This window comes from Oncorhynchus mykiss, chromosome 3, assembly GCF_057628025.1.
Source record: "Oncorhynchus mykiss isolate SJ-2025 chromosome 3, ASM5762802v1, whole genome shotgun sequence".
Classification (NCBI taxonomy): Eukaryota; Metazoa; Chordata; class Actinopteri; order Salmoniformes; family Salmonidae; genus Oncorhynchus; species Oncorhynchus mykiss.
The window spans coordinates 74,085,782-74,104,336 of NC_143024.1; the positions used below are offsets into that span (position 1 = coordinate 74,085,782).

Genomic DNA, 18,555 nt, shown 5'->3' on the forward strand with positions numbered 1-18,555 from the left:
TATTCTTGATATAATTTGACAGGACATTGTATAATAAGTTATACGTATGCGCAATGTGGAGTTGACTTGACCATATGTATTTATTTATAGCCTTGTCTTCAAATTGTAAAGACCATGGAATGTGCACAAGTCTGTGTAAGGGGCACTTGGTTTACTACGCATGCGCCCAATTTATTGTTCGCTTCAGGGAAGGAAACATGGCGGCGTCCCTGATTTGTGGCCGATTTTCGGCTAGCCTGAGAAATTCTGGGGCCAGATCGACACTTACCACTGCATCCAAGGTAAGTGTGCATTGGGGAAAATGGCACGAAATCCGACTGCCTGTAGCTGTGATTATTCTTTTGCTGCCCCTTCTTCGACGTCCAAAATTCCCCCAAAAGAGACAGGGTCATATTGACATTAGCTCATTGCCATTGAGGCTGCTAGGAAACTGGCTATGCTAGCTACCTAGACATTCATGTCTATATCACTGTCTAGCTGGTTACTTTCACTTGCTAGCGATGGCAAAATGAATGTATTCATAAACAACTAAATGTATTAAAAGACAAGCCATTTTGGGGGTTCAGGGATTTGCGTTTGCTAACAAGATTTTCCGCTCACATAGTTCTAAACACAGTGACCTCCAACACCAAAGCGCCGACGTCAGAACGGGATGAATAGAGGCTATGCGACATCGAGGCTGTCGGCATCTGAGATTTAGCTAAATAGGTTAGCTACAATAGCCAGCTAGCTAACTGACCAATTTATAAGAGTTAGTGGGCCTTTTATACATTCGAAAAACGTTTTTGGTGTCGATTCAATTGACGTCCAAATGACATGTTTGATGTATTTCTCTTTCATATCCGCAAACTTCCACTATTGACACAAACGTTACTCCACATTTGTGTTGTGTGCATCTGTGTGTGCCCTTTTGTATGGATGTAGCAATTTTCATTCAGTGTCCTTGCACAGACGATGTACTCCCCCTGACATGAGTAGGTACTGTAATTTCACTAGTGTTAATGTACCCTCCTCTCCCTACATCACTTTCTCTCTCCTCTATCCCATTCTCACTCTACTCCCTCTCTCAAGGTGCTGGGTGGTTCCTCTGGCCTGCTTGGGCCTCAGCAGCAGTCCCCCCACCTGCAGCAGCAGCAGAGGAACCTCTCCCTGCACGAGTACATGAGCATCGGTCTGCTCAAAGAGGCTGGCGTCTGTGTGCCCGAGGGCAAGGTGGCCAGCTCACCCGATGAGGCCTACTCTGTTGCCAAGGAGATTGGTAATCCATAGCCTAATAGGATGTGGGCAAATAAATTGCACTAGAGTAAATTGGGGATAAAAACTTTGAATTGACAGTAGGCCTATATTATGTCAGACCAGGTAGTAGAGAGTCTGTATGTATTAACTAACCAATCTTCTTTGATGTTTGGCTGAGTCAGGTATGGTCTGAGAGTGGGATGTATACTGTAATCTAGGGATGCCCCAGTATCATTGTAGTGCAATACTAAGAGCAAGAGTTCAAAAGACAGTAGGGCCGGGACGATACCAGGATCGCAATATTCGTTAGTGTCGTGGCATGGAAACTAAACACAAAGTGGATTTGACTTCTTTAGGAAAACAGCCCTAATGTTGTGTCATCCACGGTCACATTTATTTTCAAAAGCTGTAGCACACAATATTTTACATACTGCAGGTTTTTAAAGGACTAAAGAGTTTGGTCTGCTTTGTTTTTTCATTTTTTCCATGGAAAAAAATATTGCTGTACTGGTATCGTCACAGCTCTATAAGACAGTGCAGTTTAGGGCTGTCCCCAACTTATATTTGTTTTCTGTATATTTTTTTAGCTTACGAGCTATGACTGCTAACGATATCTAGGGATGGTTCACTGAGTGCTCACATCCCAAAATATACACATTTCACCTGATATGACCATTACGCACATTACACATGGTGGGTGTGGATTTTTTAAACTTCCATTCACTTTTGCGCATAGTCAATCACAGTGGTGGGAAAAAGTACCTAATTGTCATACTTCATTTAAAGTAAAGATAATAATAGAAATTGACTCAAGCAAAAGTGAAAGTCACCCTGTAAAATAATACTTGAGTAAAAGTCAAAGTATTTGGTTTTAAATATACTTAAGTATCAAAAGTAAAATGTAATGACAAAAATGTCAAGTATGAATAATTTCTAATTACAAATATTAAGCAGACCAGTAGGCACAACTAAATGTTTTAAATTTACGGATAGCCAGGGGTACACTCCCAACACTCAGACATAATTTACAAACGAAGCATTTGTCTTTCGTGAGTCCGCCAGATCAGAGCCAGTAGGGATGACCAGGGATGTTCTCTTGATAACCAGGGATGTTCTCTTGAATTAGACCATTTTCTGTCCTGCTAAGCATTCAAAATGTAACAAGTACTTTTGGGTGTCAGGGAAAAGCACAGTATTTTCTTTAGGAATGTAGTGAAGTAAAAGTTGTCAAAAATATTAATAGTAAAGCACAGATGCCCCCAAAAACTACTTAAGTAGCACTTTAAAGTATTTTAAACCACTGCTTAATCATAATCAGAGTTACACTACATGACTAAAAGTATGTGGACAACTGCTCATTGAACATCTCATTCCAAAATCATGGGCATTAATATGGAGTTGGTCCTCGCTTTGCTGCTATAATAGCCTTTGTTATTCTGGGAAGACATTCCACTAGATATTGGAACATTGCTGCGGGGACTTGCTTCCATTCAGCCACAATAGCATTAGTGAGGTCGGGCAATGATGTTGGGCGATTAGGCCTGGCTCACAGTCTGCGTTCCAATTCATGCCAAAAGTGTTCAATGGGGTTGAGGTCAGGGTTCTGTGCAGGCCAGTCAAGTTCTTCCACACCGATCTCGTTTGTGCACGGGTGCATTGTCATGCTGAAATAGGAAAGGGCCTTCCCCAAACTGTTGCCACAAAGTTGGAAGCACAGAATCATATAGAATGTCATTGAATGCTGTAGCATTAATATTTCCCGTGACTGGAACTAAGGGGCCTAGCCCAAACCATGAAAAACAGCCCCAGACATTGTTGTTCCTCCACCCAACTTTACAGTTAGTACTATGCATTGGGGCAGTAAGCATTCTCCTGGCGTCCGCCAAACCCAGATTCGTCTGTTGCACTTGTTGTGAAAAAATTCTTACACAGAGACACTCAAAGTCAATCTTAAATGAATAACTGTTTGTCAGCACGCTGGAGAGGTTCCAACCAACTCAGTGCACCATAGTACACATGTCAATCAGGAGCTCTCCCTGGGCAGACTCAGCAGTTGTCTGTGTATAGCTCTATATAAGACAAGTTATTTTTGCATGATTTAGAATAATTCATTAATCATTGCCGTTTTGTTTTATTCATGTGACCGACCAATACTGTTTTATAACGTGACAGACCAACACCCCACAAGGCTTCTCCTCTTTAAACTGAGACCTTGAAACTGATAACTTTCGTTAGTTCTCGAAACGTCTCGGCGTACTGCCAAATTGAACAAATCCCCACTTATCAATAGCTGCAGTCAGCCACTTGCATGAACACAGAGATTGGTTTATAGAACAGCACATAAATAGGACTCAGAAATTAGTTACAAGAAAAGCACCAACATTCAAATTCCCATTACAGACTGCCAGATGGTGAAGCACCAGAGAACACGTTTCCACTGCTCAGGAGTCCAATGGAAGTGAGCTTTACACCACTCCAGCCGACACTTGGCATTGCGCGTGGTAATCTTAGGCTTGTGTGCGGCTGCTCGGCCATGGAAACCCACTTCATGAAGCTCCCGACGAACAGATCTTGTGCTGACGTTGCTTCCAGAGGCAGTTTGGAACTCGGTAGTGAGTGTTGCAACCGAGGACAGACGATTTTTACGCGCTATTCGCTTTCCACTGGTTCATTGGACTCTGGAGCAGTGGAAACACGTTCTCTGGAGTGATTAATCACGCTTCACCACCTGGCAGTCTGACGGACAAATCTGGGTTTGGCGCATGACAGGAGAACGTTACCTGCCCGAATGCATAGTGTCAACTGTAAAGTTTGGTGGAGGAGGAATCTGGGGTTGAGGTCCACATGGAAAGGGTTTGTCGATCGGTGTGGACGAACTTGACTGGCCTGCACAGAGCCCTGACCTCAACCCCATCGAACACCTTTGGGATGAATTGGAACGCCGAATGTGAGCCAGGCCCAATCGCCCAACATCAGTATCTGACCTCACTAATGCTGTTGTGGCTGAATGGAAGCAAGTCCCCACAGCAATGTTCCAATAAACAAGGTCAACTTACTAAACTAGTATACAATGTGTATTACCATGAACTTCAAATAGGCCTACCGGTAGACATTTATGTGTTAAAATAAATATGTGGGTGAACTCTGATTGCTGGTCACAGTGAAAAAGGCCATGCTCCCATTACTTTCAAGTGCATTTTTTTTTTAAGGTGGGTAAATGCCGTTTACCTTACACTAGGCCTACACCACTTCGGGTAGCCTATCCTCTCAGCCAAGGCAATTTTAAACAAATGAACACACACAGAATAGGTATCCTACATTCAATTTAATACATGAGTTGAATCAAAGCACATTTTACACCCTAAAGTTGACCATAATTAATGTTAATGCTAGTTAATGCTTGTTCACAGATTGTGTGACATAAAACACTACCTTTCTTTCCTTACATTAAGGACATTTATCAGTGTTTGTCATTATTAAGCATTTTAATTAAAATTACAATTAAATTACAACATTATACTTACGAATTATGGATCTTGAAGATCTCTGAAAATGCACTGTAAATGAAACTGCCTACGTAAAATGTAATGATGGTTCGCTGTGAAAACCGTTCTCATGGGCACATAAATCCCAAATAATGTAGATCTATGTCATTGCGAAATCGAATGCTTCTAACCCAAAGAGTTAACTGTAGGCCTACCTGTATTGATGTAAACTTGTTGGATGAATTGGATGTGCAATGGTGTCTAGCTATAGACTAGTTGTCTAGTGACATCAATCATCATCAGCTGATCCAGGAAAGAAAACAGTACTGATAGAAAATAATGTTGCTAAATAAATGCTACTACTTCTGGCTACGGATGTCACGGAGAATGCGTAGACCTGAAAAACAAAGCAATGAGCGCTCTAAACAATTGACTGACAAAAGCAAATAATGATAAATCAACAGATAAATCAAATGCATTGGAATAAAGGCTATTTTTATCAAATTTGAAAATATGCCTTCAAAGGAAAATCTATGCATGAAGGAGCTGAGGCTGGAATTCAAAATGTTTTAATTGATTTATTTGACCTTTTTTTAACAAGGCAAGTCAGTTAAGAACACATTCTTATTTTCATTGTCATTGGCGGCCTAGGGTGGGTTAACTGCCTTTGCGGGGCAGAAACACAGATTTTTACCTTGTCAGCTCGGGGATTCGATCTGCAAACCTTTCGGTTCCAACGCTCTAACCACTAGGCTACCTGCCACCCCCATTACTGGATGGACAGCGACCATGACAGAGAGCTGGGGGTTTCCTTTTCATTGGGAAATTTTCATATATTTACCACTGCATTTTAAACAAATAGGAGAATGGTTAGATTAGCATTATTTTAGGGGAGCTGAGCCTCCCCCTTTGCACCCCGTAGTTCGCACCATGATGTACAGTTAGGTTGGAGTCATTCAAACTCATTTTTCAACCACTCCACACATTTCTTGTTAACAAACTATAGTTGGTTAGGACAAGAACACCATTCCAACCGTGAAGCACGGGGGTGGCAGCATCATGTTATGGGGGTGCTTTGCTGCAGGAGGGACTGGTGCACAACACAAAATAGCAAAAACAACAACAAAAGCAACATCTCAAGACATCAGTCAGGAAGTTAAAGCTTGGTCGCAAATGGGTCTTCCAAATGGACAATGACCGCAAGCATACTTCCAAAGTTGTGGCAAAATGGCTTAAGGACAACAAAGTCCAGGTATTGGAGTGACCATCACAAAGCCCTGACCTCCAATCCTATCGAAATGTTGTGGCCAGAACTGAAAAAGCGTGTGTGAGCAAGGAGGCCTACAAACCTGACTCAGTTACACCAGCTCTGTCAGGAGGAATGGGCCACAATTCACCAAACTTATTGTGTGGGATGCTTGTGGAAGGATACCTGAAATATTTGACCCAAGTTAAACAGTTTAAAAGCAATGCTACCAAATACTAATTGAATGTATGTAAACTTCTGACCCACTGGGAATGTGATGAAAGAAATACAAGCAGAAATCAATCATTCTCTACTATTATTCTGACATTTCACATTCTTAAAATAAAGTGGTGATCCTAACTGACGTAAGACAGGGAATTTTTACTAGGATTAAATGCCAGGAATTGTGAAAAAAGGAGTTAAAAAGTATTTGGTTAAGGTGTATGTAAACTTCCGACTTCAATTGTATATAATCCTTTATGACCATATGTAACTCTGTGATTTAATTATGATTGACTATTGATGTTAAATGTTTCCACACCCAGCGTGTTTAGTGGTGAATAGTGACGTGTATATTTTGGGATATGAGCACAAGTCTGTTTGACCTAACGAAGATCCATTTCGGATTTAAATAATTGTCAACAAAGCGGTGAATTGGGAGCAAAAACAGTGAACGGGCCTTCTTGTTCTTTACTACTATTCTTTATTAGCCCAGCACCTAAGTTAAGGATGTGCGTATGACCACAAACGTTTCTAATGAGTAGGACTAAACTATTCACTAAGTACTCATTGCTAACACAATTTGTTTGGTGGTGGATACAGATTAACTTGAAAGCAACAGTCTAGTCATTTAGGGGCTTATGAGTGCATGCTTCTGCTAAAATGGTTGTGTTTGACAATGTTTTGAGTAGTTTGTTTCATATACATTATCTTTGTGTATAAGTGGAATGTCCGGCATATCTGTAACAGTTACTGTTTCTCTCTCTGTCTCTCTGTCTGTCTCTGTCTGTCTCAGGCACCAAGGATCTGGTGGTGAAGGCCCAGGTGTTGGCTGGAGGCCGAGGCAAAGGCACATTCGAAGGAGGGCTGAAGGGAGGAGTGAAGATTGTTTACTCGTGAGTGTCAGCGACATCTCCTTTCAAACTGCACCCACATTTCTACTCTGTCTGACCATGGCAATGTCGATTCTTCTTCCCCTCTCTTACAGGCCAGAGGAGGCCCGGGACATCTCCTCTCAGATGATTGGTCGTAAGCTGTACACCAAGCAGACAGGCGAGCAGGGCCGTATCTGTAACCAGGTGTTTATCTGTGAGCGCAGGTACCCCCGCAGGGAGTACTACTTCGCCATCACCATGGAGAGATCCTTCCAGGTGAGGCCATTCTCCGCCCCTCCACGCCTCTCAGGTGACAACAGGTGACACCGACAGATTGGTCAGTTGTGTGAATCTTGATTTAAGAATGTTGTTGGTGATGTTACCACTAGATGGTGTAGTGGTAAAGGACATGGGTATGGACATGTTGGAAATGCTTGTGCTCCATGGGACTTGGTTGTCCTGCTGTAAAGCTATATGCAGTTAGTCTTTTCACTCAAAAGGTTAGAGATACCAGTTGTCATTCCAAATCAAACTTTATTTGTCACATGCTCCGAATACAACAAGTGTAGACCTTCCTGTGAAATGCTTACTTACAAACCCTTAACCAACAGTGCAGTTCAGGAAGAGTTAAGAAAATATTTACCAAATAAACTAAAGTAAAAAATAATAAAAAGTAACACATTAACATAGCAATAACGAGGCTATATACAGGGGGTACTGGTACCGAGTCAATGTGCGTGGGTACAGGTTTGAGGTCATTTGTACATTGAGAACTTGATGACCGATGGATCAATTCAATCTTTTGTTAAATTTGTGATATTGCTGTGAGAATTATGTTCCATTAATTTGCTCCGTTTCAGTTTGATTGCCACTTGCCACTCAATGACGGTGTATAATTATTGGTACTAATAATCTATCGTACCCTCCCTCTGAACAGGGCCCTGTGTTGATTGGCAGCTCTCAGGGGGGTGTGAACATTGAGGATGTGGCGGCGGAGAATCCCGACGCCATTGTGAAGGAGCCAATCGACATCATGGATGGAATCAAGATGGAACAGGCGGTTTCGGTACAGTTGGGATCGGGTTGTAAAAATACCTAGTCAGACAAGACAAAGCGCATGTCAAACTCTTGATTTGTAGCTATTTTGGAGCACGTTTAAGCAAATGCTTGTGGCAACATTTACTGTATATTTATATTTGGTCTGTCTCGAGTTTCTCTCTCATGAGAAGAGCCCCAGAAGCCTCAAAAGGCCTTAGAATCTTGTTAGTTATCCCTTCACGCAGTGTCTTTCAAAGTCAGGGTTGACTTTGATACAGTCTGTGATGCTCATTCAACATGCCATCTCACTTAGTACATGTCACATGTGCCTGCAGTGTTTCCATGAACTGACACATCCTGTCTCTCACATTCACTCACATACCTCTTATTGTAGTTTGTTCCTCCTCTCCCTCACGTCCTCTCACCTTCAATTGAATTCAAAGTGTTTTACAAGCTGGGAATACATTACTTAGTGTTGCCAAAGTATATATTTTTTCGGTCTCTCTCATTTTCTCTCTCCACTTTCTCTTTCTCCAGATTGCCACGAAGATGGGCTTCCCTGCTGCTCTGATCGGCGACGCAGCGGCTAACATAATCAAGCTGTACAACGTCTTCATGAAGTACGATGCCTCCATGCTAGAGATCAACCCCATGGTGGAGGACGCCTCTGGCCAGGGTACACACACATACTTGCTTTTCGTTCCCAGTGATGTTGTTCGACACGCAAGTGTTAAGTGCTGGGTGAGAGAGTTGCCAGTCAGTGTTAAAATCTTGGTTGTAGGCTTCTCCCATCGATCTATTACTCACTGTCAATCATGCTCACTAATGCACTCCCAGTGAACAATCATAGTGTGAATCACAGTACTTTTAAGTGATGGGCCAATTAGGCAGCTAAACCCAATAGTACTGAAGGAATGAGAGGGTGTTATTGCACAACCAACTGTCATCACCATAGCCATATATGACAGAGTATGGTGGCTGATGAGGGTCAAGTAAGAGGCACTATTTTAGCTTTGAAATGTGAAAAGCTTTCAAATGCTTATATGTACTTCTAAGGACTTTGTGGTTATGGACTGAATTTACCAACCCCAAAAGAAGAGTTGATTGACAGCAGGAATTGCCAATGATGGCCCTTTGACGCTACCACGTCAGCAAACCATACTTTTGGTGATATAGTGTATCTGTACACCACTTCAAATTAGTGGTTTTGGCTATTTCAGCGACACCCTTTGCAGACAGGTGTATAAAATCAAGCACACAGATATGCCATAGACAAACATTTGCAGTAGAATGGCCCGTACTGAAGAGCTCAGTGACTTTCAACGTGGCACCATCATAGGATGCCACCTTTCCAACAATCAGTTTGTAAAAATTTCTGCCCTTCTAGAGCTGCCCCGGTCAACTGTAAGTGCTGTTATTGTGAAGTGGAAACGTCTAGGAGCAACAACGGCTTTGCCGCAAAGTGGTAGGCCACACAAACTCACAGAACGGGACACTCACTACCGAGTTCCAAACTGCCTTTGGAAGCAATGTCAGCACAATAACTTTTCGTCGGGAGCTTCATGAAATAGGTTTCCATGGCCGAGCAGCCGCACACAAGCCTAAGATCACCATGCGCAATAACAAGCGTTGGCTGGAATGGTGTAAAGCTCGCTGCCATTGGACTCTGGAGCAGTGGAAATGCATTCTCTGGAGTGATGAATCACGCTTCACCAACTGGCAGTCCAACGGACAAATCTGGGTTTGGCGCATGACAGGAGAACGCCACCTGACCCAATGCATAGTGCCAACTGTAAAGTTTGGTGGAGGAGGAATAATGATCTGAGGCTAGGCCCCTTAGTTCCAGTGAAGGGAATTCTTATGCTACAGCATTCAATGCCATTCTAGACAATTCTGTGCTTCCAACTTTGTGGCAACAGTTTGGGGAAGGCTCTTTCCTGTTTCAGCATGACAATGCACCCGTGCACTAAGTGACGTCCATATAGAAATGGTTTGTTGAGATCGGTGTGGAAGAACTTGACTGGCCTGCACAGAGCCCTGACCTCAACCCCATTGAACACCTTTGGGATGAATTGGAACGCTGACTGCGAGCCAGGCCTAATCATCAGTGCCCAACTTTATTAATGGTCTTGTGGCTGAATTGAAACAAGTCTCTGTAGCAATGTTCTATTGGAAAGCCTTCCCAGAAGAGGGGAAGCTGTTATAGCAGAGAAAGGGGGACCAACTCCATATTATTGCCCATGATTTTGGAATGAGATGTTCGACGAGCATGTACTGTATGGGCATGTAGTGGTCTGTCTATCTTATCTATACCTCAACCCACTGAACCCAGATTCATCCTTGACATGTACAGTACAGCCAACAAATGTTACACAGTAAAGCGATGTCACCTTGGACCAGTTATAACAAAAAGTTCTCTCAAAGTATAAATGGATATCTGCCGCTGGGTTGTGTCGTAATGAAGTTACAGGGTCATTGGTTTTGTCGTCCAATGATGATGCCAGCCTCTTTCTCTTGTGTTCCTCTGACAGTGATGTGCATGGACGCCAAGATAAACTTTGACTCCAACGCGGCGTATCGCCAGAAGAAGGTGTTTGACATGCAGGACTGGACCCAGGAGGATGCCAGGGACCGACAGGCAGCCAAGGCTGACCTCAACTACATCGGCCTGGATGGATCCATCGGCTGTCTGGGTGAGTGCCACAACACACCCACCACTGGTTCACTGCACCACACACCTAGCTTTGGTTCACTGTAGTAACAGTAGTGATAGACATATTTTGTTATTTGTGTATTCATTCTATACACTGTGCGTGTGCAGTAAATGGGGCTGGTCTAGCCATGGCCACCATGGACATCATCAAGCTGCATGGTGGCACTCCTGCCAACTTCCTGGATGTGGGGGGCGGAGCTACAGCCCACCAGGTGATGGAGGCCTTCAAACTTATCACCTCCGACAGGAAGGTAAGGACTGAGAGTGGGGGACACTTGTCACTGTAACTAGCATTTCTCATCTCTGGTGGTCATAGAAGAACCATTAAGCTGCAGTAGGTATTCACTGTGGCACAAGCAGGCACAGACATGTCACGTATTCCACAGGCCTTCACCCTGACCCCAACTGGAACGGCATGGCTGGGTATCTGGGTCATGAGCAGCCTGCATCTTATACTAAGGATGTTTTGATGGGGGGTAGTGGTAGGGATTAATTAATAATTCCTGATGTTTGGACCTTCATGAAGGTTGTGGTTATACAGTTGAAGTCGGAAGTTTACATACACTTAGGTTGGAGTCGTTTTTCAACCACTCCCCAAATTTCTTGTTATCAAACTATAGTTTTGTCAAGTTGGTCAGGACATCTACTTTGTGCATGACACAAGTAATTTTTCCAACAATTGTTTACAGACAGATAATTTCACTTATAATTCAATGTATCACAATTCCAGCACAGTCGACTGTGCCTTTTAAACAGCATGGAAAATTCCAGAAAATTATGTCATGGCTTTAGAAGCTTCTGATTGGCTAATTGACATAATTTGAGTCAATTGGAGGTGTACCTGTGGATGTATTTCAAGGCCTACCTTCAAACTCAGGGCCTCTTTGCTTGACATCATGGGAAAATCAAAAGAAATCAGCCAAAACCTCAGAAAAAAATTGTAGACCTCCACAAGACTGGTTCATCCTTGGGAGCAATTTCCAAATGCCTGAAGTTACCACGTTCATCTGTACAAACAATAGTACGCAAATATAAACACCATGGGACCACGCAGCCGTCATACCACTCAGGAAGGAGACGTGTTCTGTCTCCTAAAGATTAACGTTCTTTGGTGCGAAAAGTGCAAATCAATCCCAGAACAACTGCAAAGGACCTTGTGAAGATTCTGGAGGAAACCTATACAAAAGTATCTATATACACAGTAAAACGAGTCCTATATCGACATAACCTGAAAGGCCGCTCAGCAAGGAAGAAGCCACTGCTCCAAAACCGCCACAAAAAAGCCAGACTACGGTTTGCAACTGGACAAAGATTGTACTTTTTTGAGAAATGTCCTCTGGTCTGATGAAACAAAAATAAGAACTGTTTGGCCATAATGGCCATCGTTATATTTGGAGGAAAAAGGGGGAGGATTGGAAGCCAAAGAACACCATCCCAACCGTGAAGCACGAGGGTGGCAGCATCATGTTGTGGGGGTGCTTTGCTGCAGGAGGGACTGGTGCACTTCACAAAATAGATAGCATCATGAGGAAGGAATATTAGGTGGATATATTGAAGCAACATCTCAAGACATCAGTTAAAGCTTGGTCTCAAATGGGTCTTCCAAATGGACAATGACCCCAAGCATACTTCCAAAGTTGTGGCAAAATGGCTTAAAGACAACAAAGTCAAGATATTGGAGTGGCCATCACAAAGCCCTGACCTCAATCCTATAGAAAATGTGTGGGCAGAACTGAAAAAGCGTGTGCAAGCAAGGAGGCCTACAAACCTGACTCGGTTACACCAGTTCTGTCAGGAGGAATGGGCCAAAATTCACCCAACTTATTGTGGGAAGCTTGTGGAAGGCTACCCAAACGTTTGACCCAAGTTAAACAATTTAAAGGCAATGCTACACTCAATTAGTATTTGGTATGTAAACTTCTGACCCACTGGGAATGTGATAACATCTGAAATAAATCATTCTCTCTACTATTATTCTGACATTTCACATTCTTATAATAGTGGTAATCCTAACTGATGTAAAACAGGGAATTGTTACTAGGATTAAATGTCAGGAATTGTGAAAAACGGAGTTCAAATATATTTGGCTAAGGTGTATGCAAACTTCCCACTTCAAATTTATAAGGAAACTTTTCAGTAGACGCATCCCCTAGTAGGTGTGTCTTGACAGACATGTCTGGAGATACCTGTAGGATATCAGTAGGAGGGCCCATTCCGGGGGGTGAGGTTTAACACTGGTGGAAGCTATGGGGTGACATTTATCTGGGAGATTTTAAATGGCGGATGACTTAAGGGAACACCTATGGGCGTACACATGCTAGTGTACATAGCCTAAGCTGTGAGGTTTGATAGATGGTTAAAAGCTCACTGGTGGTAGATTTGTGGCTAATGTTGATGCCTATGATTCTGTTGATGCTATAGGATTTTTAGGTTTTGGTTGTTAATGGTCCTTTATGGATTTGTGATCATGCTTTGTGATTGCTTGGCTTTGTCTTGTTTCTACAGTCCATATCTTCAGTCATGTTTTCATGGTCAACATCTCTGTTTGTGGTCCTCAGGTGCAGGCCATCCTGGTGAACATCTTCGGTGGCATCATGAGGTGTGACATCATTGCTCAGGGCATCATCATGGCTGTTACAGACTTGGACCTGAAGATCCCCATTGTGGTACGGTTACAAGGTAAGACTGACCTCCCTCGTGGAGTCATCGGCTACAGCACTGACATTTTGGCACGGTCACCCAGTGACACACACACAGTGGGCCGGGAGAGAAGGAAGGGGTGACACCAGGGCAACAATGGAGCGTGGCCTTTTAAAGGTCAAAGAGCAAGCTGCCTGTCATGATTGGGCTCTTCTACTACTTCCACACACACACACACACACAACCTGTGCTGTGGGACCCTGTAGCTCCCAGCTTTATTCCAGATGTACTAAAATAGATTGTGTGTATTTATACAGAACTCAGTAACTCAGTTAAACTAAATGTAATTGGACTAAAATTATTGCCTTCACAAACAAATCATAGACTTCTATTTTACTGTATGTCTTCTTGAGCTATTTTTTCCATTCATGCAGCCCAGGGATCATCAACTAGAATTTTTCATTTTTCTTGAATGGACGATTGGGGGGGCCGTAAAATATCTACACATAATTTGTAGACTGTAAATGGACCTCGAGGCCCTAACAGATGTAATTATTTAACCTTCCTTACATTTTTATACAATCACATCTCCTTTATTATGCGAGGGAATACTTAGGAACAGATTTCCAAAATGAAAATCACATGTAGCCGATTTCCTGATGTTTTTAGTCTTTTATATGATTTATTATGATGAACTTAAACCAGTTGGGGAACCGTATGTAATGTTCAATGCCTTGCATGTATTGAGGCTCTTTCTTCTGCAAAATGTCCTTATCAATAATGATCACCTACTCTAATATGAAATGTAATCTAGACCACATTTATACCAAACACTATCAGCGACTTACATGAGCAGTTAGAGTTAAGTGCCTTGCTCAAGGGCACATTAACAGATTTTTTTTAACCTAGTCGGCTCAGGGATTCAAACTAGGATATTTGAAAGAATATAAAAGAGAACCAAAGAGCTTTGGAAAAGATAGAGGCTAAAGAGAGACTGCTGCTCTGCTGTGTTTCAGGATCCAGAGTGGACGATGCCAAAGCTTTGATCGCTGCTAGCCCACTGAAGCTCCTGGCCTGTGACGATCTGGACGAGGCTGCTAGAATGGTGAGTCACACACCTCTCCCCCTTTCTCTACCCAATTCAGTCTCTCTAAGCACCTTGGGCGTTGTGTGTTTGGTACAGTAGGTCTATGTGAATGTGGAAACTAAGGAATGTCATGCACCGTTTGAGGGTCCAGAGTAATGGGGTTTGTTTGAGACAAGGGGCACCAACAGGGTAGTGTGGGTGTCCATTGGAACTGTCAGGGTATAGTGACAGTTTAAATGCAGCTCATTGCCATCCTGCCTGGCTGAAGTGACACAGCCTGAGTTTTATGGCTTTGATTTCTGGTGGCGCTAACAGCAGTGGCATTGACTCAGAGCTGAGGCCCCCTTCCTCTTATCTCTCGCTCTCCCTCAACCTCTAGTCTGGCTTAGCTCTCACTGACTCCCACCATCTCTCTCCCTTGTTTTTGGAGTGATCTACTCCAGAGATGAGCATCAGTTAGCCAGCACAGTGGCAGCTTGGCATGACCACCTAATGGAAATTGCAGCCCCTCGCAATCAAAACCTTTTTTAGCTTTGTTAGTTTTTTTGTACTCGTATTGTTCCCTGCCACTGTTTAGCTCTGTGTCTGTGTTAAACTATCCTCTTTCTCACTCTCTCTCAGGTTGTAAAGCTTTCTGAGATTGTGTCGTTGGCTCAGGAGGCTCATGTGGACATCTCCTTCCAGCTGCCACTCTAAGCCATGCCCCCTAAACCTCGACACCCCACCCCCAACCTTTCGAACAGCAAGAAGAGCCTCTCACTACTGAGCGAATACTCCAATACAACACAGCCCATCAACTTCTCTGTTAGTTCTGATTCTCTCTCTGTGGCAAGGCTCCAAAATACACATGTGCATACACACCACTAATGTGGGAATTTTTGCTCTCCTAATCTCGACTTTCCTCCCTCTCTGTTTTGTTATGTATGCCATGGCTAGTGTGTATTGTCTGTTCAAATGCAACACATTAACATGCTTTTCAGATCAGGCACGGGGGCGTTCCTTCAGATTATTCCATTATTACTCGCTCTGTTTTCACAATGATTCCTAGTTACTTCCTCTTCCCCCACCTCTCTCCTTCAGCTCCCAGAATGCCTAGCTCTAGTCATAATGCACAACCCCCCCAACCTTGCTTGTTTCTTTGAGAGGGTGATAGACCTATCTATTTACCGGTACATTTTGGGAGAATTTCTGCTGTCTGTAAAGGTACAGCTAATTCCCCTTAGGCTTCGTTCTCCTGGATCACTTGGCTAAAGAGAGTTATGTCGCTGTCAGTCATAGTCCTCTCCCCTTTAAATCTCTTCCATCTGCCCCTACAGGAGAGGCTTTTACTGAGTGCTTCTGAGAATGGGAGATGCGATGGGGGAAGTTGGCCACTATGCAGAATGTAGCTCATCAGAAGCTAGGGGATAACACTTGAGCTTATACATTGCTGTTAGGAGGACCTCTTATGTCACTCATTTAATTTCCATGCAATTTTGAATGCATAGCTGGATAAAAGCTTTCTAGTACTCTCGTTTTGAACTAGTAAGAGTTCTATTCTTTGTGTGTGTTATCAAAACTACTGCCTATCTGGTTGTCAGCATGTTTGTGTATTTGTCTCTTCCTTCCCCTCACTCTCCCCTATAAGAGCCTGCTACAGTGTATGTGTAGTCTGCCACTATGTCATGGGGAAAACCTTTTTCACTTGGGTGTGTGCAGTGTCCTCTCAACTAAACTGTTAAAAGATTGTAATTAAGTCCTCTCCATATCTCTCTCTCTCCATTCCTATCTCTCTCTGTTACTCCCTAGCCCTCAGAACACAGAAACAGTTATTGTGAGTTGTCAAGACATTTATTATATCTTGTAAATAACGAGACCGCCGTTATCTTCTGTAAAATATTTATGCTTCTCTTGGGGAGTAAAAAAAAGAAAAAAGAAATGTTTGTTTTAGTTTTGTTGCACTTGTACGGTACTTACAATGTGAAAGTTGTCTGCATCTCGTATGGCTGTTTGGCAACAAATGATAACAAAAGCACAAAGAAATATAAAGACCAGGCTCATGTGATGCCAAATTAGGTTCTATACTGTGAGACATTAGCATAAGTGTCAGATTCTTACATTTTCTACATGCCAGACAGTACATGTATTTCAGTTGCATAATAAGTCATTTTGGCTTCTATTTTAATTTCTGTTCTAACCAATGGACGATAAAGTTGTATTCTATTCCATCTCCTAATCCACTGGGGATACGTACTATGTTAAAAGTTTAAAAACAGGATTGTGTCAGAGCAGGGTTACCTCCTGTTGCCAGCACCGTCTGTCTCTGTATGGCACATGTGGACTGTGGCATTGGTTTTGACACGCTTCAAGGATACATTCGCCTTGAGCATCCTTGAAGCCAGGGCCCACAGCATATCAGGAGCTAAAGGCTGTGACCCAGTGGGTTATCGCTGTGTGGGTGGACTGAGTTGGTATACACTGTACTGTAATGAGGTGATGGGAGTTTGATTGCTGGAGACGATATTTTGCATTGCTTTAAGTACGTACCCGCCCCTTGGATCCTTTTCCACAGAGCTGAAGATTTGAATCACATTCTGCGCAAGTGTTTCTTTACCTCTACTTTACTCACACATTTTTGTGGTGACCCTCCCTACACTTTTCTCCCTGTCGATCGTGAATGATTTGTTTTACCAGTGAAACGTCCATTCAGCATCTGAACGCCAACCATTTGATCTCAGTTTCATGGAGTTATGCATTTTGTGTTGTTTAGAAGCAGTCCACAGTTTTCTGAATGATTTTCAGTAAATACATTTTCAGAGCAGATGGTTTTAAAACGGTAGCATACCTTCTGCTTTGTTTCTATCAAAGCACATATTTGGCCTAGTGTTATTCTCTGAGTTTTGGCCACGAGAGAGAAATGCAATCATTCGCACAATCATCCTAAAATCTCATGAGGTTTTTTTTGTTTGTCTTGCAGTATCATTATACTATGCTATTGTATTTGGTTCTGTTATTCAGCTTTGATGCAACTTTATTCAACAAGCACCATTTTGCCACAGTAGCCTGTTTTCTAGGAGTAGAGCGCAGAAGCTTCGGGACCTTTAGCTGTCAGGAAGATGGGCCCAGAAAAGTTGGATTCGCAGCCACTCTGTTGCTGGACGTTTCTTTAAATGTTGAGAAAGAAGATGAAAACGATGTAGAGTCTGTTATTGTTCACTTACTGCTTCAAAACACACACACACACACACACCATGATTGTTTCCCAGAGCTAGCAGTTGAAGACTGGACTGCCTGGCCCTGATACTCTATTTGTCCTTCATAAACCTGTTCATGCTTGGGATAAGAATATGGGTAGCCTGAAGGCAAGAACAACACAGGAATTATGGAGATGTTCCCATATTTTAAAGGTAGGGGTGTGTCTCTCATGGCTTCATACATGCGACAGTGGCTGCCATCATAAAAAGCTATTGATGTAAAATGCATGAGATGTCTTATTTCTATGTGAAGGTGATTGAACACAACCAACATGAAGGTGAACAAATGCTTTTGGTATCATGTAAAATACCTATAGCATACCTTATGATTCTTGTGTTTTCTGTTCAGGGAAAGTTGCATGTTTGAACATTGAATTACCTATTCTACATACTGCCTTGGTTCAGTTAGCAGTGTTCCCCTCTAGCCTTGATCATAGGTTGGCTTGTCAGTGTTAAAAATATCAAAGCTGACTGTAATCATCCAAAGACCCCTGGCAGACGCATTGAATGTATACCTGTAAAGAATGATGCCGGCACGCACACACAATCACTAATGCCCCTCATCGAAGGAACTGCTTTGAAACCTTTGCAGTAAAAAAAAAAAAAAAGCTGCACTGGATAAATTGGTGAAAGACCCCCGACAGAGACATGTCTCTCTCCTCTAATTGTCCTTCTCCCGCCCTCCTTCCTTCTAGCCTGTTTATACATGGTTCTAACATGCGGCTGTTGTCCTGATCTTGTCCACATTCTGATTGTGCCCATTTGTCGACAGGTGTAGACAAT

The 18,555-nt window shown here is 42.8% G+C and overlaps 1 protein-coding gene across 1 annotated transcript; it reads left to right on the top strand.

The window, feature by feature from the left end:
* The first annotated feature begins 99 nt into the window (after positions 1–99).
* On the top strand, positions 100–16,457 carry LOC110520344 (succinate--CoA ligase [ADP-forming] subunit beta, mitochondrial). The gene is made up of 11 exons (XM_021597600.3): positions 100–281; positions 1,072–1,258; positions 6,983–7,082; positions 7,175–7,337; positions 7,999–8,127; positions 8,637–8,775; positions 10,631–10,792; positions 10,921–11,063; positions 13,371–13,491; positions 14,469–14,557; positions 15,161–16,457. The coding sequence occupies exons 1-11, from the start codon at positions 120–122 to the stop codon at positions 15,233–15,235; spliced, it is 1,470 nt and encodes a 489-aa protein (XP_021453275.2). The 5' UTR covers positions 100–119; the 3' UTR covers positions 15,236–16,457.
* Positions 16,458–18,555: the final 2,098 nt, after the last annotated feature.

What these genes read in the sequence shown, in the direction of transcription:
- LOC110520344 (XM_021597600.3), top strand. Translation starts at nt 120, where the DNA reads ATGTGCACAAGTCTGTGTAAGGGGCACTTGGTTTACTACGCATGCGCC. An exon ending in CTCTGTTGCCAAGGAGATTG is followed by an intron (nt 1,259 to 6,982) that starts GTAATCCATAGC and finishes TGTCTGTCTCAG; the next exon opens with GCACCAAGGATCTGGTGGTG. An exon ending in TTATCACCTCCGACAGGAAG is followed by an intron (nt 11,064 to 13,370) that starts GTAAGGACTGAG and finishes TGTGGTCCTCAG; the next exon opens with GTGCAGGCCATCCTGGTGAA.